We start from the raw sequence: 22,776 nt of genomic DNA on the forward strand, positions 1-22,776 counted from the left end.
GTTGTGCACTCACTTGTCGCAGGGCAAGGAGGAGGTGGGAGATGGAGTGGGGCTGGGGAGTCAACATCTTTCTGTGTGACCTTTCTCTCCCCACTGGCACCTTGGGTTTCTCCCCAGGAGGACCAAAGAAGTTTGAACCTTCCCAGTCCTCAGCACAGAGTAAGGTATTTTATCGTACCCATTTGGGGTAATCAGGTGGGACGTGGGGAGCAGTCTGTGCCAGGATGGGGTGAGTTGGGCCCTGATGAGGAGCAGCACAGGACAGTGTCTGTTCCTCATGCAGGCAGGGAGTGAGTTTGCATCCCTGGGTGTTGCATCCCTGGGTGTGTCCCCGTCCACATCCCGAGGGCCTTGGGATGCTTCTTTGTTCTCTCCTGTCCACTGTGGGGATATCACCTGGCTCTTGCCTGGCAGTAGTTCTAGAATCTCATGGCCTAAAAGCAGCTGCCTCCTGATTTGGCCTAAAACCTGTCTCCCCAGCTGCAAAATGACCTGGGTTTGCCGTTGCTCCTGTTCCTTCCTTCCCCAGCTGTTGTGCTCCCTGCCTTTCCCCAGCCCTAGAGCTGTGCTGAGTCTGAGGGCAGTGGGTTGGTGCTAGGTTAGGTACTTAAATGAGCAGGTGAAGAGTGGGGTGCAGGTTGCTGCTCCCGCTTTGTGAACAGGAATCTGCCATCCTGCAGCCAGCCGTGGTGTCCTTGGGAGTCCAGTGACAGTACCATGGCTAAGGGAGGCTGTATGTCTGCTGAGGGGGCAAAGCAAGCTGGGGAAAGGAGAGTTTGTTTTTCAAGCATAGTTTCCATCCCATAAATCACCCAGGGGGTCGGAGAAGCCATGCTCAGAGCCTGGGTTTCCTCCAGGCTTTGCTCTGGGCGGCCTGTGAAGTTTCCCACTCTCCGCTCCTGAACAATGAGTCCCTTTTTTCCCTTCTCCTCCCTCCCCTCCCTGTGGCCCCGTCCGCTTTCCATGTCTGGGGAGTGGAGCAGCCAGAGCTTGCTGAGCTCCTGGGTGTCCCAATGGGCCAGATCCAGCACCATGTGGTTAGGTGACGTGAAGCCCTGGGGATGGAGCAGGGGAGGGAGTCCCGTGCTGCAGATGTGTGATGTGCACTGATAGCCAGGCTCCATCCATCTGCCACATTTAGCGCTTCCCAAATGAAAAATGCAAAGCAAGGCAGGCGTGCACAGCTCAAGGAGCCAGTCCCTGCCTCTCTGAAGTGCTTGGGCCCTGCAGCTCCCTTTGGAATGAGCCAAGGGATGCTCCTGCTGATGTTGCTGCAGTGTTCAGGAGAACCCATAGTGCACAAAGTGGAAGAAAAAAAAGAAAATATGAGAGTTTGCTTTTTTCCCCCGCCAATATCTTGTTTTTCTCTGTGCTCACAACTGTGGGCTTCAGTCCCTTAAAGTGAAGAGCAGGACAAAAGATACGGGGTGGCCCTATGCAATGCTGCCCATATCTGCAAGACAGCTTTCCAGGGACCTTCTCGGTCTCCCTGTTCTCTCCACGGGTTTTTTTAATGGCCATCTCCCATGCCGGTGAGCACCTGCAGAAGGGATTGGGAGTTGTGTTTCAAAGCTGCTCTTAGTGGAATTTTCCAGGCCGCCTCTGCGGCTGGAGCCAGCCCCGTTGGCTCGAGTCCCCCGCCTCGCAGCCTGGCCGCCTCTCCCCCCGAGCCGCGATTTTATTGTTGTTGCCATTCACTGGGCTGATTATTTAGAAATGTGCCCAGGCCACCTCCTTCCCTCCTGCCCTCCCAGCCCTTGCCCCGGGCCGGGAAAGCTCTGGTGTGTGTGCCGAGCAGTGAAGAGGGGAGGTCAGCGGGTGCGAGGCGTGGGTCCCATGTGGAGCCCCCGGGAGTGAGGGGAAGCAGCTGATGGCTGGTTTTCCTCCGCCACTCCGTGGGAAAGGAGTTGGTGTTTGAAAAGTGCATTTCCTGGAGCGTGATGTTGGCCTTTCTCCTTTTTTTTTTTTTTTTTTCTCTTTCTCCTTTTTCTCTTTTCTTCCCTAATGTGCTGACCTAGGGAAGCATGAGTGTCCAACGATTGTGGGAAAAGTAGAGGGGACAGTGTTGTCACCTCTGCTAGTGGGTAGGAGTGTGAATCCCACGGGGCTCTGAGCTGTGTCCATGGTACTCTGTGGGGTTGCTGTGCACTCGGCACCATCGTCCATGAGCCCAGATTAACCTCTTAACCAGGCGAGATGGGATAGAAAGTGTGTTTGGGTACTGTCAGGTGCTGGGAGAGTTGAGCTGCCCTGCCCTTTGCCAACTTTGTGTGTTCCTGGGCTTTATCCCAGCCAAGGAGATCTCCACAGCCCAAGAAACCATTCTCCTGTGATGACTTGGTCACTCTCTTCTTCCCCCCAGCCTGTGGACATTGGTGGCTCATTCTGCTGGGATCAGGGAAAGATGTTTGGGGGGAGATAGAAGGGAGATGCTGATCTCTCCTTTTAGAGAGGCTTTGCACTGGGGACAGAGTAGCAGTGTTTTTTTAGGGCTCCCTGCACCATTCCTCTGTTGCGTTCTTTCTTCTTGATCCAGTGCTCCCTCTGCCTTGGGGATTAAAAAAACCAGGCTTTTTCCACTGCTGTGGTTGAAGCCACATCTGGCTGTGGGTGCAGGGATGCAGGCTGAATACAGCTGTCCTTGTGCTGGATGATTTGGTCATTTCCCACTATGATGCTGTTGGGAGGCCCTGTTGCTTCCCTGCTCTGCAGGCCTGGGCTGTCTGGACTAATCTCAGGATGCTCTTGACCCTTGCACCCACTGGTGGAGGTTGTTGTCCCTGAAAATCTAATGGTGCTTGGGAGGGCTAGTGCAGCAATTCAGCCACTAGCCACAACCCTGCCTTCCTCTATCACCTGGTCTGGGGTCACTGTTGTAGGGTATATCTGCTCCAGCTACCCATGCTGGTCTGGGGTTTGATGCAGGTGAGTGCTGATGCTGAGACCTCTCAGGTCAGGCCTGAAGCATCTCCTGCTGGTGCCCATCTCAGCTGGCAGCTCCTCACCCCTCTACCACCCTGTACTTGCCCTGCAGGGGTGCAGTCCCGGGAGAAGCCTCTGGAGGAGAGCGCTGTTCCTGCCCGCAAGCGGACTCCCAGCGACAGCCACTATGAGAAGAGCTCACCAGAGCCCAGCTCGCCCCGCAGCCCCACTGTCCTCTCACCTGAGGTGGTCAGCACCATCGCAGCCAATCCTGGAGGGAGGCCTAAAGAGGTGTGCTGGGGTTGGGGGGTGGCTGACTGGGGAGACGTGCCTCTAGGGAGGGGCTTGGTGGTGGTGATAGTTAGCAGGGGGGAGGTGAAACCCTTCCCTTTGCTCCCTCTGCCCCCTCTGTCCTCTCCTCTAGGACATGGGGTGTCCTAGAGATTTTGCCCATCATAGGGATGGGACTGACTCTTTCTCATGCTCTTCCCAGCCTCACCTCCACAGCTACAAGGAAGCCTTTGAGGAGATGGAGGGTGCCTCCCCCACCAGCCCACCCTCCAGCGGCGGTGAGATTTCTCCCCCTACCCCAGCCTTCCCTGTGTCACCACAAACCCCTTACTCCAACACCTGTAAGTGCCATGCCTCTGGGAGGCAGAGGGGCTCGGTGGGTGGCTCTGGGCAAGCCAGAAATTTGCCAAGGGTCAGACAGCTCCAGGTTCCAGACACCCACCACCATGTTAACCACTCCTCCTCTCCATCCTCCTTTCTCCTCCACATCCTGCCACTCCATGCTGCTATCAGCATCCCACCTAATTCGGCATCACATACTTGGCACCCTCATCTTGGCTTTTTCCCGCCCTCCACTCACTGGGGTATTCTTTTGATGGGATCCCAAGGTGGGATGAGGAGAGAGGCATGCTATGACCCCAACCCATCCTGCATCTCCTCATTTTTCCTACTGGCATGGCATGAAGAGAAGCAAAACTGCAGTGGCAGGCGAGTGGGAGGGAGGCAGGAGGGACTTAAGATCAGGAGGCCAGACTCACGCCATGTCACTTCTTGCTCACAATTTCAAAGTCAGGAGGGGCAGAAGGCTGGGGTGCATGCTCTTTGCATGCAGCTTGTCTCTGCTTCTCCAGCGCAGTGTCTCTGTTCTGACTTACCCTGTCTCAGTTGCGGTGGGTTTGTGTGGACTGGGTTTGTGTGACCAGCTTGAGCGACGAGCCCTGAGGAGCAGCCACACGTCAGCACAGCACGACTCAGGCCAGAGCAGTGCAATGGAGCAGCCAGTCAACTGGGAAACCCATTGAAAAGATGACACACCCCCCTCCCCTTTAAAGCACTTCTGTAGGCTGAAGGCTGAGGGATGCTCTAGGGTTGGGGATGCTTGGGCTGAGCACAGCCCCTTCTGATGCCATGTCCTGGTTGCAGTGAAGCCACCTGCCCCCCACAGCTCAGCCTACGGGGCTTGGAGTTGTTTTCTTCTGTACTGTTGCTCTTCCTTCCCTGCAATCCTCTGATATTTGAGCCTTGTCTCTTGGGATGAGGAGATGAGTGTGGGAGCATTGCAGGGGTGCTTGGCAGCTCGGAAATGGCCCTGTTGTTCCTGGGGACTGAGAGCTCGGCCCTGGGGCAGCAGCAGCTCCTTTGGCAGTGGGTCAGTGGCTTTGGGAGATGAGTCACTTGTAGAGGTGACGGGAACAGCCTGGCTGGGGTCGTGGCCCTGAGACAGTGCTGCTATCCAGCACCAGCCAGGGAAGCCTGGGAAGTTTGAAGTTGCAGCTTTCAGGCTTTGCCAAAGTGGCCCTGAGGGATACAGGAGCAATTCCCCTCTGTTGGGAGATGGTGGTCCTGTGAGAATTCCTGGCTCTGTGAGGACACTGCTGCTCATCAGCCAACTGAGATGTGAGCTGACATTGTGGCTTGGGGTCAGCTGGACTTGAGGGAATCAGACACCCACTGGGGAAGGTGCTGCTGTCTTAGTTTCCCAGGAACTTGGCTGCTCGGCTGCTCCAGCCCCAGGCTGCTGGGTGGACCTGGCCTCAGGGCAAGGATCTGGTTTTCCTCTGGACCTCCCACTACCCACTGCCTCCCAGCCTCGCCACAGGCCCTGTGCCCGTGCCACCAGTCAGAGACATTCAGACACTGGTGGAGGCTTGTGCCCTTTGGTCTCTCTTGCTGAAGATGATGCCCTGAGGTTTCCCCTAATACGGGAAAATACAGCATCAAGGAGATGGGGCAAACCCAGTGGGTAGGAGGGGAGAGGACAGGCAATCTGCTTGGGGCGGTCTGCCCTGCCCTGTGAAACCCCACTGCCATCCATACCATAGCCATACACACATACGCAGCTCCGCGTGGTGTGTATGGGCACAGGGGTGCAGAACTCACATGTGCATTGCCACCCCTCTGTGTGAACATCCTCATCCACCCACTGAGTTGGTCTGGAGGGCAGGGGTTTTTTGGCAGTCCTTCTGTCCCTTTTGTGGGGGTGATGAGCTGCTCTGGGACAGCTGGATTCCAGCTCAGCCAGATGTGGGGATTGGCAGAAAGGAGTTCAGGTGTGGGAGAGCTGGGTTGGGATGGCTGCTCACATAGGGGAAATGAAAGGGGCTTCATGTCTTTATGGTGGGGCTTTATGGGGATGGTGCTGGGAGGTGGGGTCTGGGCCTGTCCTGATAGGAGTTGCCCTCTTTTTCCATCCTGCCAGCTTTGCAATGGGGCAGGGTGCTTGTTCCCAGTCATCTCCAACCCTGTGTCCTCTCCCAAATGAAGAGGGGGAGCAATATCCTTCTGCAGGGTGTTGCTTCATACGAGGGCATCTCGTGTTCTCAGCAGCCCTTCCTTGCAGCCAGTGGGTGGGATGGGCTACAGGGTTCTGAACCCATGGGCAGCTCCAGCCTTTCTGAAACATCACCTCCCACCCCTCCACTAACATTCTTGTGCCCACTGTGCCAACAGTGCGTTCTCCCCCTGGTCTGGCCAAGACCCCGCTCTCAGCACTGGGGCTGAAACCCCACAACCCGGCTGAGATCCTGCTGCATCCAGTGGGAGGTGAGTGCGGACACGGGGACTGCAGGCAGATTTTTTTGTGGGGGCATCTGTGAGGATACCCTGGAAGGGCCCCCAATTTGGAGAAAGCACTTCCACCTCCCTTTTGGGGCCAGATGGGGGTCCTTGTCACCTTTTGTGGGGCCTCTGGGACTGTGTAAGCATGGGGGATGTTGGTGCTGCTCTGGTGGGCTCTGCACAGCAGGGTCTTCAGTGGTGAAGGCTAGTAGATAACCCTGTGGCCCTGTTTCCTGCCCAGCCCCATATTCTTCCCTCTCCCACCCCCTACATTCCTTCTCCTCCCTAGGACAGCTGTTTGCTCTCTGGGAGCTGAGCCTGTCAGCCAGAACAATATCCAGAGCTCTTTCCATCCTGGACAGCAGTCTCTTAAGTGCAAAGGCCCTGCTGTCCTGGGGATGTGTCCTGGAGTAGCCTGCCAAGCCAGACCTTACTGCTCCCCAGTACCCAGGGCCCTTCCTGAGCCAGCTCAGGGCTGAGTGTGACCTCCTCCAACCCATCTGAGCCTGGGCGCCACAAGTTGATTGAGCTCACACTGCAAGACCCTTATCCCTCTGCCCACAAGGGTGAGCTGATGCTTTTTTGGTGCTTGCTGGGCTTTCTGGAGCAGCCCTTTAGGTACTCTCTTCTCCACTGTTCCCTCTTGCCCATCTGAAGCCAGCCTCCTGTGTTCTGGACATCACTTCTGGGATGCTGACGTGATGTGAGGGTGCCTGAGGCCGGGTTTCAGTTTGGAGCACTTCCAGTGTTGGGAGGTGTCGGGCTCTCCTTTGTGCTCTGTGTGCCCCTGCTTGAGCAAGGCAGAGCTGCTTAATTCCGATTTCTCTTTCTGTCTCGCACCTCCATTCCTCCTCTCCCCACTCCCATTACTCCCCTGCCCCTCCATCTTTCAGAGCTAGAAGGGGAAGCGGGCGGTGACTCTGAAGAAGGTAAGAAAGGCTTTTCTTTCTCTGTATCTCTCTTCCTCATGCAACCTCACTGTTGGGACTGTCACTCAGAGCGGGCCCAGGTGTCTGTTCCAGCAGCCTTCCCTTGCGCTGTCCCTCAGGGATGTAGGAGCCTGAGTCTTGCCTGTGCTGCTCCCTTTAGGGGAGGGGCACAGCATGCCTTGTGTCGTGGTAGGATTTCTCAGTGTCCAAGCTGGACATGAAGGTCTGTCACATTATGTGCCAGTCATCCATGAGGACTGAGAGCTCTTTGTCAGTGAGTCGCATCCTTACTGGTGGCACGCTGGGGATGCTGGCACGCTACAGCCAGCTTTGGATGAGCCTGGCGGGGATCTGGGAGCAACAGCCCCAGTTTTAGTCTCCTTCCCTCCCCTTTTGGCTTTGCTGTTGCCATTCAGAGCGAAAATAAACCAAAGTGCAGCACAAAAGGTCAGCAGGCGCAGAGGCCACCAGTGTGTTGCCAGCACAGCCGGCTGGGCAGTGGTGCAGCACCAGCAGCTGGTGCACATCTTCTGCCCGTCAGGCAGCTGCCCAAATTCCCCCCACCTCTCCTGTCTCTGGGTTGTGCCACTTTGGGGATGCCAAGGATGGGGCTGAGCTGGGACATCAATTCAAGTGTGGCTGTGCTGACGGCACAGGCACTGTGGGCTCTGAGATGACACATCTTATGTGGGGACAGAGGATTTGGGAGTGGCTGTGATTCCTTGGAGTGCTGCCTGCTAGGTAACGGTTGTTGGGTGGTTTTGCTTCCTCCTTTAATGAATTTTTGCACCCTCAGAGCTGGGATGAGGAACTGTATGTTCAGGATGGGTTTTGGGGAAAGAGCGTCTCTTCTTGGTGGGTGCAGTACTTCCTCTAGCCCTAGCAGCCATCAGCATTTCTCCTTGGAAGTTTCTCAAAATGCACACAACCAAAACCTGAACACTGTGTGATACTGGAGAAAGTGTTTGCTTGAAAAAAAAGTTCTACTTTCAGAACTGATTTTTTAATGATGGCTTTTTGGATACATTAAAGGAAGCAAAGCTGGGATAAAATGAGGTTTTTACCCCATAAGTTCCCCCAAGCTTTACCATTTCTGTGCAGCTTTAAGCCTCCAAGGACTCAAACATTGCCTCTCCTCTCCTTCCCACTAAACCCTCAGGAGCTCAAGCTGTCTTGCATCTCTGTCCCCTTGCATGATGGTTGACCCCCAAGCAAGGCCGAGTGGCTGCCATGGGCCTCTTGCCCTGCTTCATCCTCTGTAAAATGATATTTTTGGGCATTGAATCTACAGTTCTGAGAAGGGACTGGTGTTTTGGCTTACTGCTGGCTTAGGACCCTCTGCACTTAGCCACACATTCCAGGAGTCACACTCCAGGAGGGGCAGTTCCTGCCCCTCCATGCTCTGCCTAGCAGATCCTGGCTGGAAGGGCTGCCCTGTGTATGGGGTTGGAAGATGCTTTGGCAGTGTGGGAGCTCAGGATGTGGCTGTTAGCTCTGAGGAGGCTTTAAAACAGCCTGACACAGATGCAGCGTTGGGGATTTCTGGCCAGTGTGCAGCCCTGCTTGGATTTGGGATTCCCAAACAAATGCCCATCTCCTTGGTGACTTGGAGCTTCTTCTATTTTCCCACCCATTTTCTCATCTCCAGAATCCCTTCCAAGAAAACACAAGGAGGCAAGATCAGATTTTTCAACCTAAAAAAATCCTGCCTGAAACTTCCTAACTTTTCTCCTGTCCTGTATTGAATCAATGTACTGGAACCTGTGACCAGGGCCACACACCTCACTGTGGCACAGCCCCCAAGCCTCCTGCTCCTGCCTTTTTAGAAGGAGCTGGCATTTTCACAGCCCAATGGTCTTAACCTCTTGCAGGCTGACTCATATGTACTGTCTGGCTAATTTTAGTCTGGGCTGGGGAGCTGGGAAGGGGAAAAGTGAGTAGCTGCAAAATTAATTTAATTACCTAAGCTGCGATGGATTTCTTGCAGCTGCCCTGGGTAGTGCCTCATCCCTGTCACTCAGGATGTCCTGCCTTAGATGCTGGTACCTAGCCTGTGTAGAGGTCCATCGTGTGGTTTTGGCTCAGATCTTTCCTAGGGTTGTTGGCTGGGGACATCAGCCCACGGGAGGGACTCCTCCTCCCCTCTCCACAGACAGATGGGGCACAGAGATGCTGTGGGAGAAGGAGTGGGACCTATGACAGTCTTTTTCCTTGCATGTCTCTGCTCCAGCTCTGAACGTGGAGCTGTGCATTGGCGTTGCTGACTGTGAGCAGGCCAGCTTGCCAGCAGGCTGAGCCAGAGCCCAGCTGTTATGACTAATAATAACAATAATAATGTTTGTAATGCTAATTACTACTGCAGAACTGCTTTGGGCATGGCCAGCCTGGAGCCAGAGACCAGCAAGGCTGCCTGGCCCATAGGATTTGATGCCAGTGGATCTTGTGTAGGGCAGGGTGAGGTGTGACATGGCTGTGGGGCTTGGGGGAATGGACTGAAGTTGCAGCCCCCTTCCTGTGGTGCAGCTTTTGGTGGGGCCTGTGGGGACTGTCATAGGGATGGGGTCCCTTCGGGGTGGAACAGGAGGTAGGGACTAATGTATGAGAGAGAACTGGGTCTGGTGTCTGCCATGGCCAGCCCAGCCCGCTGCTCCTGGCACGGGACAGCTTGGCGGCTCTAAAGGAAAATTGCTTTTCTGGTCGTGCTCATGGGCTCCGGTTTCAAGCTGGGCTGGGAGTGAAAGTGTTGGATGCTGCAGTGGAAATAGCTGGAGTTGCCCTCTGGTCTGCTGCTGGAGATGGCTGGCAGAGGTGGGCCGCAGAGGGCTGGGACCACAGGGCATTGTCATCAGTCCTGTGTGAGTCAGCGTAGGCTGGGCAGTCACTGGCTCTATTTTTAGGGGCTGTGGATGAACAGGGAGCAGAACGTGTTCTCTATGGCATCCTGGGTGGGAGGGACGCTGACTCAGAGCAGGGTGAAGGGGCTGTGGCAGGCAAAGGGATCATGGCTGGAGGAGGTCAGCTCAAGCACCTTCACTGGCTGAAATGTGGATCCTGGGAAGGGTGTGGCCCTCTTCCCATGCAAACTGTAGGCTCATCTGTTTTCACTTCTCTCTTGCTGCAGAGCCCAGGAGCTATGTTGAGTCAGTGGCCCGCACGGCCACAACGGGCAGGGGAGGGACACTGCCCGCTGCCCAGCCCGCTGCCCAGCCCGGAGGCCCAGAGGTGCCCACCAGGAATGGAACTTTCTCCAACTCCTTCGTCGCCCCCAGCCCTGTCTCCACCAGCAGCCCTATTCACAGCATGGATGGGTAAGGGAGTGGGTGCAGGTCCCAGGGACTGGTGGGGCTGGGGCTGAACCCTGCCTGGTGCACAGGCTTAGAATCACAGTCACAGAGTCACAGAATCATTAGGGTTGGAAAAGACATCCAAGATCATCACAGAGTCCAACCTTTGACTGAACACCACCAAGCCAACTAAATCAGAGCACTAAGTGCCATGTTCAATTGTTTCTTGAACATCTCCAGGGATGTTGCTTCTTCCCACATGGAAACTGCCTTTGCAAAGACCCTCATCTCTCTATGCAGGGTTTGGGTATCCTGGCCAGCTGTACGCTTTGGCGCCCTGAGAGCAGAAATCCAGGTCACTGCTGGTTGCTTGGTGGTTACTGGACCTTAGAAACCTCTCCCTGGGAACCTGGCCCCTGGAGTGGGAGGAGGGATGGGTTGTGCAAACCCCTAGCCCTGGGTAAGGCTGAGCATTAGTCTTCTGGGGTGAGATGGAGCCATTGTCCTGTCCCCTGTCTACCCTGCCCACGAGGTGTTCTGCAACCACACAGTTGCAGAACAGGCTGCAGGGCAGCACAGGCTGGCAGGACAGAATAAATCAGGTATTTGCTGGGAGCAGAACTGGAAAAAGGCTCTGTTCCCCAGAGTCATATTTTGAGATGGAGCTGAGATTCATGGTGGAGTTAAAGCTGCCTCTAGTTGCTTCCATGAAACTGGCTGGACCCATCCCACGGTTGCTTCTGAACAACCAAGCAGCAGACTGGCTCTGTGCCTCAGTTTCCCTGTGTGCCACATGCAGGAAGGTGCTAGTACCAGTCAGCAGCAGGAATGAGTGGTGGAGCTGAATTCTACCTTTCTTTGTCTCTCCCTAGGGCCTCCCTCCGCAGCTACCCATCAGAAGGCAGTCCCCATGGCACGGTTACACCTCCCCATGTCTCAGCTGAGCCCTTGTACCGGTCGCCTGTTGGCTCACAGATGCCCTCTGGTCACAGCAGCTACCAAAACTCGTCTCCATCTTCATTTGCAATGGTCCAAGGAGGCGTTCCGGGCTCAGCATACAGCAGCCCCGACTACCCTGATGGCCGAGCTGGCCTCCAGCCAGAACCTCAAGCTCGGCCACAGCCACAGGTCAATGTGGTGGGGGTCCACACCCTGCCAGGGAGCCCCCGCAGCCTGCACCGGACAGTGGCTACGAATACACCGCCCAGCCCTGGCTTCGGGCGAAGAGCCATCAACCCCAGCATGAGTGGCGCTCCTGGCAGCCCCGGGCTGGGCAGGCATGCTGTGGTGGCCCATGGCAACCTGGTGGCCCCACCAGGGAGCCCCAGCCTGTCCAGGCACCAAACAGCGGCAGCCACATCCCTTGGCAGCCCCCTGTATGGCTACTCCAGCCCAGAGGAAAGGCACCTGACACTGTCTCGGCAGAGCAGCTCCTCTGGCTACCAGCCTCCCTCCACGCCGTCCTTCCCTGTCTCCCCAGCGTACTACCCCGGCACGAGCACGCCGCATTCCTCCTCCCCAGACTCGGCTGCCTACCGCCAGGGCAGCCCCACGTCGCAGCCTGCTCTGCCTGAGAAGCGGCGCATGTCAGCTGGGGACCGCTCCAACAGCCTCCCCAACTATGCCACTGTCAATGGCAAGGTGTCCTCACCCCTCTCCAGTGGCATGTCCAGCCCCAGCGGTGGGAGCGCCGTCGCCTTCTCCCACACTCTGCCGGACTTCTCCAAGTTCTCCATGCCAGGTAAGGGATGCTCTTGGAGGTCCCCGCGTCTCCCTGCCCTACTCAGGGCTCTCTCCCCTCCTCCTCCTTGCTGGCCATCAGGAAAGGGATTGCAGCCATGTCCTGATTTACCCCTCCTGTCCATCCGCAAACCAAAGGCACCGCTGGGGCTGGGGCCATTTCCTGCGCTTTCTGACAAATCCAAACAGGAAAAACACCGACTAGCATCTCTGGCATAAACAGCTTCCAGAGATGTGAATGAGGAGATCAAAGCTCCTGGAGGCAGTTTTTCTCTGCCGTGGGGATGCACTGACCTCTTGGCCCCATTCCCAGAGGGCTTTACCCCACTGGGACCGCGCTGCCTCCTCATTTCAAATGGTGCCGTGCCCTGGGTGCCATCCTGCCGGGTACGCTTTTGCCAGCTCTGGTTACAGACACCTTGGTGACGTCAAGATTGGGCTGATAGGACCAGGGAAATAAAGCTGTGGGGCAGCGGTGGCTCTGCCTGCTGGGCCAGTTTCTCTGCTGAGCAGGCAGCCCTTTGTGGGCACTCTGGCACTTGCCCTGGCCCTGTGACTCCTGTGGCCAGGGACCTTTCCCAGCAGGGAAGCACGAGCAATTAAAACCTTTAACAATTAACAGGCAGCTTGGAGAGGGGAGTGAATCCCCTGCGTCTCTGAAGGTGACCAGATTGCTGAGGGCTGATAACATGTCTCCAGCAGAGATGCTATCCAATCCTCTTGGTTGGTTGCCTGGTTGTTTTTGGAAAGCAGGTGGTTGTAACTGTTGCCTGAGTAAATGACAGCTTCACAGCCATAGGACCAGCTCCCAGTGGGGCTGTGCCACTGTTGGGCCCTGAACAAGGCACAGTCAGGTTGAGGCTGGGGCTGCTTTGCTCAGGGTGTCCAGTTCCTCTTCACAGAGCAAAGATAAGGGAAGAAATTTGTTTTTATGAAGTGTGATCCAAATCTTGAACATTGGAGAGCAGTTAAGGTCCTCTGAAATCAGGATCTCTCCAGCATTTCCAGACATACCTCTTTCCTCCAACAGTTTTTATTCCACCTGGCCAGCTTCTATTAAATGAAGAATTCCCATTTCATCTCTGGCTGTGTACCATAGGAGCTCATCTGACACACAGCCCTTTGAGGGCCCTTGAGCTTGGATTTAGCTTTAGATGCCCAGCAGCCCCATAAGCTCCAGGTAGTGATCAGCCTGTCTGGGTATGGGGAACTGGGCTGAGGTTAGTGCAGTGTGCTGGATCTGAAAGGAGGTGGATGTATTAATGCTTTGGCTGGATGGAGAGTTTCAGATACAGCATCTTTTAACTTTTTTCTTGTCTTTTCTTCCCTTTCCTGCAGACATCAGTCCCGAGACTCGTGCCAATGTCAAGTTTGTGCAGGATACTTCCAAGTACTGGTACAAACCAGACATCTCCAGGGAGCAGGGTAAGTAAATGATACAGGGTTGGGAGTTGGGATGTGTCTGGGATCACAAGGATTTCCTTTATGGATTGGGTTGAGAGTGAAGGTGAATAATGACTGCTCAGGCTGCTGCAGATGGGGGTTGAAGCCCCATTCAGCTGCAGATTTGTGTGATGTGGGCTCTTCAAATCTTCCTCTTGGTAGAGGAGCTCCAGTCCATGCAGTGTGCAGTGGATCTATGTTTGCAGTTCAGGATGCAAAACACCTGGATCTCGAGTTGATAATGCTCAGAGGTATCTTGGAAACATGGCTAAAGTCAGTCGGGAGAACAAGGAGGCGGCAGGATGACTTCAGGGGGATGGTCCCAGCATTTGGGCCTTGGCTCCTGCTTGCTCTCCAGTACTTGTTTGCTCAGAGATAGGCAGAGTGGGAACTGGAGATGCCCACGCAAGGGCAGTGGATTTGGGGGGAGATGAGCCTGCCAACCCACTCAAACGTGCAGGAGGCGTGGTAACGTTGTGGTGCCTGGCTATGAGATGTGGAGCTAGGGCACCCTGTCCCAACCCACACCTGCTGGTGTCTTGAGGGTGTGTTGGTTCTCACTATGCATCATCCCTGAGCTCTACCATGCTCTCCTGCAGCCATTGCCCTGCTGAAGGACAGGGAGCCGGGGGCTTTCATCATCCGAGACAGCCACTCCTTCCGGGGAGCCTATGGCCTCGCCATGAAAGTTGCTTCTCCGCCTCCCACGGTCATGCAGCAGAACAAGAAAGGTATTGTGTGCCCTTCTCCTTCCCACGCTGAGATGCTTTCCATCGTTCAGCCAGGGCGAGCGGGCAGCTGGGGCTGCTGAGCCGGTTGTGCCCTTGGGTATGTGCTGATGTGGCAGGATCCCTGCCTCCCAGCGCACAGGGAAGCACCAGACATCCTCTGCCCTGAGCTGTGGAGGGCTCAGGAGCACCTACATCTTGGACTTTGGTGTAATAAAATAGATACAGCCTCTCCAGCCTACCAGCACTGTGGGGGAGTTTGGCTTGGGGTTGACCATGTGCAAAGGGACAGATTTGAGGAGGGTGTGTGTAGTTTTAGGGACCCGTCCCTTGAGCTGGAGCACTGGTTCCTTAATGGTACTGCATAGTAATAGGAGGAGGGTGGCTCTGGTGTGAAAACATCTCGTCTCTTCCCAGGAGACTTGACCAACGAGCTGGTGAGGCACTTCCTCATCGAGACTAGCTCACGAGGTGTGAAACTAAAAGGATGTCCCAACGAGCCTAATTTTGGTAAGTGCCCCCAGTGTGCTTCCCACATGTGGGGTTGGGTTGGGAGAGCTTGCCTTTGCCATACTGTTCAAAGCAGAACTGTCTGGGAGAGCCTGTTACTGCCTCTTTCCCTGTGTAACTGAATCCTGTGGGCATTTGGAGCCTCTGTGTTCATGCACACTCATGAGAGCACACAAACGTGCCTGTATGCATAGGTACATACCTTTCTACACACACATGTAGGACAGCCGATGCTGCTGGGAGGGTGGAGGGCAGGGGCTCCCCTTGTTCCATTTATTCCATGACTAATGTTGTCTGAGGAGCTGTATGAAGACCTTTGTTGCATTTTTTGTTCCTAAAGTGGCCCTGGCACCTCTGTCCCCTCCCTGAGCCGTCTGTGGAGGGCTACTTGGTGGTTTCAGTGAGAGGAATTTCCACACGTGGCATTAGGACCATTAGTGAAGAAACTCACCTAAAAGCCTGCTTCCATCCACCCAGAGCAATGGTGACCTAATCAGGGAGAGCTGGAGTTTCTTATTCCTTTCCTTGGTTAATGGTTATCGTACTTTGAATTGTGTCGTTCCATAGCCCAATGATTTTGCGAGAGGATCATTGTATTAACCCAGCAGGTGCAAACAATTCTTCATCTGGCAACACTGGCCCTGTGCTGACCATCTTCCTTCTCTCCCCAGGCTGTCTCTCAGCACTGGTGTACCAGCACTCCATCACGCCCTTGGCCCTGCCCTGCAAGCTGGTCATTCCTGACAGAGGTAAGAACTAGGACCAGAAGGCTTTGCATCTGTCCTCACAGCCTGCAGGGAGGGGGTAGGTTTCCAAGGAGGGAGCACCAGTAACCGTCCCATGTCTTCTAGATCCCATGGAGGAAAAGAAAGACTCTGCGTCAGCCACCAACTCAGCCACAGACCTCCTCAAACAGGGTGCAGGTGAGTTGAGAGGGGTTGTTGTGGTGTGAATTTGACTTGGAGTACTGCTTGACTCCATGTCTGCTGTCTCCCTTTCCAGCCTGCAATGTCCTCTTCATCAACTCAGTGGAGATGGAGTCTCTGACAGGCCCCCAGGCCATCTCGAAGGCTGTTGCTGAGACGCTGGTGGCTGACCCCACACCCACAGCTACCATTGTTCACTTCAAAGTCTCCGCACAAGGCATCACCTTAACGGACAACCAGAGGAAGTAAGAGCCTCCGTGGCCACCTCTCTGGCCAAAAGCCAGTGTTGGCTCATTCCCAAAACCAACAGGACTGTGATTCAGGAAGTGTGTTGGTGAAGGTTGTCCCTGGGATGGCATCAACCTGGTCATGGACTTGGCTGGGTTTTGTCCTTGACTCTTGGAACATCCTATGGGAGACCTGTGGCAATGTCCCCTGGGCTGGTGGAGCTGGGTTGTAGTGAGACACAGTGGTGGAGCTTCCCTGGCCCTGATATTCCCCGCTTTGTGTTTCAGATTGTTCTTCCGAAGACACTACCCCCTCAATACCGTCACCTTCTGTGACTTGGACCCCCAGGAACGAAAGTGAGTGCCCTAACCTGGGGGGACCATGTGACTCCCCAGCCCTTTCACTCCTTTAGCCTCCTGGGATGCTTGGAGCAGGGTGTTTGCTTGCTCTCTCCTCTGCTCTTGCAGAGAGCAGGAATGCAAGGTCCTCTTGGATACTGTGGTGCAGTGCCAGCTTCTGGTGACTTTTTGGTGTCTCCAGGCACCTTCATGCTGAGGGAGAGGTGCATCATTTTTCCATAAAGCCAAGCCTGTACAAAGACAGGCTGGCCTTCCAGCATTGGTGTGGTGGCCCCCATCATGGCCCTGTCTCTCTGTGGGGTGCAGGAGGACCATCTCTCACACCTTCTCTTCTCCTTGCAGGTGGACTAAAACTGATGGCAGTGGCCCAGCCAAGTAAGTACTTTCTGTGCTTCCCAGCAGATTCCTTCCAGCTGCTGTTGGGGTGGGTTCTGCCTGTGTTTGGGCATTGGCTGGGAGATGCCCTGTACAGGACATCCTGGCTGTGTTTGATATGGGCTCAGCTCCTCACTGCAGGAGTGTTTCACCCAAGCATGAGACCATAATCTTGGGGAGTCTGGATGCATCTTTTAGCCCCAAATTCCTGGTCAGAGCAGGCATGATTCTTGCTGAACTGACCAAACTGGAAACTCTCCCAGCATTGGGAGAGTTGGGGAGTCATTGGGAACCAGCTTATGGAGCAGAGCTGGGGTTATGCTGATGGCATGTCAGCTACTGGTCATCTCTTCCCTTTCTTCCTGTCCTGACCCATGGGAGCACAGAGCTGTTGGCTGAGTCCATTTGCAGGGGCCAGCTCCCACTAATTTTAGCCATTGTGTGAGCGAAGGGGTTTTTATTAGGATGTCCAGCTGCTGGGATATTTCCCCTCCCCAATTAGAAATGCCGTAGCCTGGGCCTGTCTCACATTCTGTTCCCCCTGTATTTATAACTTGAGTTTGCACATTCTCATGAAAAAAAAAAAAAAATAAGGGACATTTTATTCATCAGGGGAGAGACAGACAGAAATAACCAGATGGTCTCATTCAGCTTCCTGTGTCCTTGCATGGCCTTCATCTCTTAGAGGGTCTACCCCAATGGCCAGCCCATCTCACCTCTGGCTTCGAGGCCAAACCAAGTCAATGCTGTGATCATCTGGAAGGTCCCTTCCTTGGGACGGACTTGGGAAGGGTGGCAGAGATGTTCAGAGCAAGGGCAGTTGGGTCAAGAAATGATTTAAACTTGGCCTTCAAAGAAACTGCGGCAAGGAGGAGATGGGCCTTCATGCAGGCTGGTTTGGGATGTATCCCTCTGTGTTGTGAGAGATGGATGTTGAAGAGGGGAAGTGGGACAAAACCATGTTGGAGGAGGGTGGCGGTAATCTGTGCAGGAGCAATACTGAGGCTCTTGCCTTCTCCCCACACAGGCTCTTCGGCTTTGTGGCCAGGAAGCAAGGGAGCACCACAGACAACATCTGCCACCTCTTTGCTGAGCTGGACCCAGACCAGCCAGCTGCAGCCATCGTCAACTTTGTCTCCAGGGTCATGCTTGGCTCCGGCCAGAAGAGATGAGCCGGCACTGGCGGGTGATTCTTGAATTTTGGAGAAGGACTTGGAGCTGATCCGAGAAGGAGTGTGAGGAAGTGCATTGTGGGAGAGGGAAGTGAACTGGGGGGGGGAAAGGGTTGGAATTTTGGAGGAAAACAGCAAACAACAAAAAACCACCAACAAAACCCCTAAAAACTCAACACAAGCTAAACACACACGTAGAGGAACCAAAGCCACGCACCTACGAAAGAGAGCCACAGAGTCACGCCAGACAGGATGCATGTCCCATTGCAGGGAAGGTGACCAAAGCAAAGGCGGCAGTGAGGGGTGTGTTTCCAGCTTTCAGCATCACGGCCTCAAGTGGTGCCATCCATTTGGGACTGAATGTGGGACCATGACTGGTGTTTTCCATCTGGAAAAAAAGGCAACTGGCAAAACCCATGGAAGAAGCTTCATCCCAGCAGCTCCATCTGCTGTGTGTTTGAACTGACCCATAGGAGATAATGGCATGTACTGGGTCTATGGGGCACCAGAGGAGATGCTCTCAGAAACCCTCCCTTGTCCAGCTGCAGAGGAGGGTCCTCACTGGTCCCTGTGCTTCCCCTAAAACCTGCTCACGACCTGGTAACTTGCTGGGGGAATGGGGAAATTGGTCCTGAACCTCCAGTCCCTGGGGAAGTTGGCCATGGGCTGACCTTTGCTGACCCAGAGCCCAGCGCCAGTCACAGGTGAGCCCACTGTGAGCCCACCTGGAGAAGGGGGGTCACGCTGTTTCTCCACTTCCCCAGGGGTTCTTGTGCCCCCCAGCGCCTGGGAAAGGTGGATACTCCCCAGGAACCTGGAGGATGCAGAAAGTGGCCTCCTCTCCCATCTTCCCCTTTTCCCTCCCATCACTAGTCCTCTTTGACAGTTTTCTCCTGCAGCCTGTCACATTCTCTTAAAAAAAGCAAAACAGAAAGGAAAGGAATAGTTGTAATAATAATAATGATTATAATAATAGCGGATGCTGGCACAGGTGGGTTCCCTGTGCAAAGCAGCAGACCCGTGGCTACCCCTATCTAGCTCTTTGGAGACACGCAAGCGGTTTTTAAATTGCATGGACATTCAAGTTGCACGAAAGGCAAACGACTACAAGTAACTCAGGCGCTTTTTTTTCTCCTTTTGTTTTGGAGGCCACGTTAAAAAAAACAAAGAAAAAGAAGGAAGAAAAAAAAAAGTAAGGGACCTGCAGTGGCTGGGCAGCTTCGGCTCAGTGGGGAGGTAACAGGTCCTCTGAGAGCCACCCTGGTTGACGCATGTGTACCCCCTAAACCATCCAGTTCGAGGCTTTTGCCCCTGAAATGCACCATAGTTTTGCAGTGATTTCAGTGCTTTGGCTTTTCCCTTAGGTAGGTGAGGAGGGCAAGTTGGGTGGAGACAGGGGCAAAAGGCCCCTGTACCACTGCAGGGGAGAGATCATGGTGGGGGTGCAGCAGGTGGAGGTCCTGGCCCTATGGTGCTGGGGAGGGGGCAGAGGATGTTTCGGTCACATGTGCAGGTTTAGGGCAGGGGGAATGGTCCATCTGGAGCTGTAGGGTCATTGCTGAGCCCTCTGCTGCAAATATTCCCCCGAGAGATTTTTTGGGCAAAGTTTTCAGTGCAAAGTGGCCCAGATAGTCTTTTGGGGACAAAAATAAGACACATAGCACTGCAGTCCCCTGGAGAGCTTGTCTCCTGTGGACCACCCTTGCCTTGATAGCTATATTATATATACAAGCTATACTGACAAAATACTGTAAGCTAATGAAATTTTAAGGAGGAAAAAAAAAAGGTTAAATTTACGCTCCAAAAATATTTATTTTTGCCATATCGCTTTCTGCGCATCATATCTCCCCCACTATATCCCCCCCTTTCCCCTGCCCTGGGGAAACACCTGCATGTTAAAAGAAAATCCGGAGCAAGGCAAAATACAGATGGGGGAAGAGGCGGGGGCCCCTGTGTCGGGGTGGCTGTGTGACCGGTGCGTGTGTGCGGGGTGTGGGTGTGTGTGTGTGTGTGTGTGTGTAGGGGGGGGGAGTGAGCGGCGTGGGCGGCCGGACAGGGCTGCCAGGGCCTCAGGCTGTACTGATGTACTGAAGTGTGAAAGGAGGGGTAGCAAGGAGTTGGTTGTGAGATGGTGGTGGGACAGGAGGTTCTGGGAGGGGGCTTTCCCCCTCCCCGGCTCCCTGGCCGCACAGATGCAGAGATCTTTTAATTTTTGATATTTCCAAAAAGTGATTCCCTCCTTCTGCGAAATTCAAGCGAGACAAGAGACGATCTCACCCGTAATCTCCTCACCCTGCCATTCACCCATCAGAGAAAACACTGTGTTTATAGATATATAAAGATATATTTTTGAAAGCCTCTATTTTTCAGACTTGGTTTTCTCACTGCTAAGAAAAGAGATTATAATAATGTAATTTTATTTTAATCTGCTGCCTTGGAAACTGGTGCTTGGAACTCCTATTTCTCTTTATCTCCCCATACAAATGAAGCAGATCTAAGCACCCTGGAGATGTTGCATAGAAGCCAACCCCAGCAGATACCTGCCAATAGCATCACACTTGCTTCGGGCCCTGAGCCTCTCCCGGCTTCCCCACTAACCCACTAGCTGAAAATTTAGACTGTATCCAAATCTCAAACACTAACAAAATCATCTGATGATTGTATTATTTTTTTAACACACAGCTAATCACCTTCCAATGATGTAGCCGGGTGTTTATCAGCTCCCTTTAAAGGCACTTTTTTTCCCTTTCGCTCCTTTTTTAAAGGTTTTAAGGTGTAACAACCCTTTCTGTCCCCAGGAGAGACCGTCAGCAGCATTTAGGATTGCCCAGGTCCTCGGCTGGTGGGGACCTAGTGTTGATATTTTTTCCTTATGAAAGGGACAGAAAATACTCTTTGGGTTTTTTTTCCTTTTTTTTTTTTTTTTTTTTAAAGTGCAGTCATACCATTTGAGATTCAAGCTTGCACGAGTTAAGTCCAGCATATGTTTCGTTGTAATCACACTGCCGTTGTCATCAGCCGGATGGTATCTCTCTCTCGCTCACATACATACACACACACACACACACACACACAAACACACACATCCCTCCTTCCTGCACAAAGAACTGCATATATTCTTGCCAAAGATATCCTTAAAAACGCACTTTCCCCCATATATATATAGATAGATATATATTATTTTTTTTTGTGTGTGTGTAAATTTATTGTACGTGTCCTTTTTGTGTCAGTTTGTTCTTTGGAGAAGCCCGTCCTGCCTTTGCTGTTGATATTGCTGTCTATTGGGAAATGCTCCCTGGGGAGGTAATTTGCTGTCTGTCCTGCTCAGTGGCACCTGCAATGCACAAAATGTGGGGTTCCCATTCAGTGGGGCTGCCTCTGGCTCTGCCCCTGGGAACTATTTTGGGAGATGAACCATGTTATCAGCTACTGATGGGATGTACCATTGCATGGCCTTCACCAGCCCCTCATCACCGCTGGAGACAGCAGGGCTCATGGTTTTGAGCAGAGTTTGGGGTTGCTCTGAATGCAACATTTGCTGGCTGCCTCCTGGTCAAATTACACATGGAAAACAAACCAGGCAGGGAGAAAAACCCAACCCAGCCTCTGGGCATTGATTTTTCAGTGAATTCAACCGCCTGAACCAAAGCGCAAAGTAAATCCCCACCCAGCAGGTCGGGCAGGTAAAGAAACCAGTTGCCCAAAAACCCCAGACAACAGCATCAACAAAAGGCAACCCTTCCCATTGGAGCAGGCAGGATGATCAGACAGCAAAGGAGCCCGCAGGGGCTTGTTTCATTTTGTTCGTTTGTTTTGCAAATTGCGAGGTTGGTTTGGGGTTACTATTTTTTTTTTCTTTTCCTTAAAAAGGAAAAAAAAAAAGAAAGAAAAAAGGAAGCAATATGACGTTTCTGTTAGCGGATCCTGTGCCGCCCTGTTATGCGTGGGGTTTTTTTTGTTGTTGTTGTTGTTGTTGTTGTCTTTGTTACTTTGGGAATGTTACAGATTTATTTGCTAATCAGTGTTAACAAACAGTTTCAAACTTTTAGACTCGCCCATTTCTGTGTATTTATATAGATGGAAAAAAAACCATTATATTTTGTATCTTTATGCCCATAATGTTGTCGTGCGTGTAAGGATGGCTTCGGTCGCACCATGTCCGTGTGTGAATGTCACTCCGCTGTTGTCTTCCCATTGTACAGATGTCGGATTCTTTGCAGTTCATTGTATTGCTTTATAAAGTGGTAAAAACAACAAAAAAAGAACCAGTTATATAAAATATACTGTTGCTTGGAATGCCAGCTTGGTGTTTGGATTGCTGGAAGTGTATCTTGAAATTTAAGGGAGTACAGGAATAAATGCTCTGGGTTTTTTGCACAGGGGGAAAAAATTCCAAAACACAAACCCATATGAAAAGCTGGTGGGTGGTGTTTTCTCTGGGCTGTTGTTCCCCCTGTTCCTCGATGGCAGACTGGGGCCCCCGGACCGACGCCGGGCGGTGGGTGTGGGAAGAAGGAGGGGTTGTGCTGCTGCTTGTCAGCCTCCAGCCGCAGCTTGTGTTCACCAGATGCTGGCTAACCAGACAGCCCCCAAACTTCCGACATGGCTCCAGCTCCGGCTTGGGCTTTTGTTTACCAGCAGGGATCTCTCTGGCTTGCCCTGCAGCCACTGGGTGCTCTTCAAGTCCTATTGCTTTTTCCCAGGTTGCCTTTAGGTGCTGTCTGTCCAGCCTTGGGCAACCCTTTTGGGTCCATCTCCCACAAGGGAACAGGATAGGGTGATACTTGTGTGGGGTCTTTGCCTTTGCTGAGGTGGCAGTTTGGGCTCTGCTCCCATTAAATCCCACTCCCTATGCCTTTCAGAGCAATCCTGCTCCCTTGTGCGTGGCAAAACTTCCCCCAAAGTCTCAAGCCAGGCTTTTCCAGCATTTGCAGAGCATTTCCCAGCATCTGTCAGAGCACTCAGCCCCTGGCTCTCTGGCTTCTCTCCTTCCCCTCCTTGCTGAGTTGGTGGCCAAGACCCAGCCCCCTGGATGGATTGAGTTTAATTATACAAGAAATGTCAGCCAGAGCAGCGGCAGTTTCTCTGGCG

The 22,776-nt window shown here is 53.4% G+C and overlaps 1 protein-coding gene across 5 annotated transcripts in view; it reads left to right on the forward strand.

Moving 5' to 3' along the window:
- TNS1 (tensin 1) overlaps positions 1–21,981 on the forward strand; it is a 54,289-nt gene extending 32,308 nt beyond the window's left edge. For 4 of the 5 annotated variants that reach the window (XM_053982178.1, XM_053982179.1, XM_053982182.1 and 1 more), the window contains 14 exons: positions 3,035–3,213; positions 3,416–3,491; positions 5,884–5,976; positions 10,042–10,228; positions 11,077–11,945; positions 13,283–13,369; positions 13,987–14,118; positions 14,533–14,625; positions 15,297–15,374; positions 15,477–15,548; positions 15,628–15,796; positions 16,067–16,135; positions 16,481–16,513; positions 17,541–21,981. In XM_053982178.1, coding sequence (XP_053838153.1) covers positions 3,035–3,213; positions 3,416–3,491; positions 5,884–5,976; positions 10,042–10,228; positions 11,077–11,945; positions 13,283–13,369; positions 13,987–14,118; positions 14,533–14,625; positions 15,297–15,374; positions 15,477–15,548; positions 15,628–15,796; positions 16,067–16,135; positions 16,481–16,513; positions 17,541–17,685 — 2,282 coding nt within the window. In that variant the 3' untranslated portion in view covers positions 17,686–21,981. The remainder of the gene's footprint in view (positions 1–3,034; positions 3,214–3,415; positions 3,492–5,883; positions 5,977–10,041; positions 10,229–11,076; positions 11,946–13,282; positions 13,370–13,986; positions 14,119–14,532; positions 14,626–15,296; positions 15,375–15,476; positions 15,549–15,627; positions 15,797–16,066; positions 16,136–16,480; positions 16,514–17,540) is intronic. The other variant, XM_053982180.1, reaches the window with a different exon arrangement.
- The last annotated feature ends 795 nt before the right edge of the window (positions 21,982–22,776 follow it).

This window comes from Vidua macroura, chromosome 7, assembly GCF_024509145.1.
Source record: "Vidua macroura isolate BioBank_ID:100142 chromosome 7, ASM2450914v1, whole genome shotgun sequence".
Taxonomy (NCBI): domain Eukaryota; kingdom Metazoa; phylum Chordata; class Aves; order Passeriformes; family Viduidae; genus Vidua; species Vidua macroura.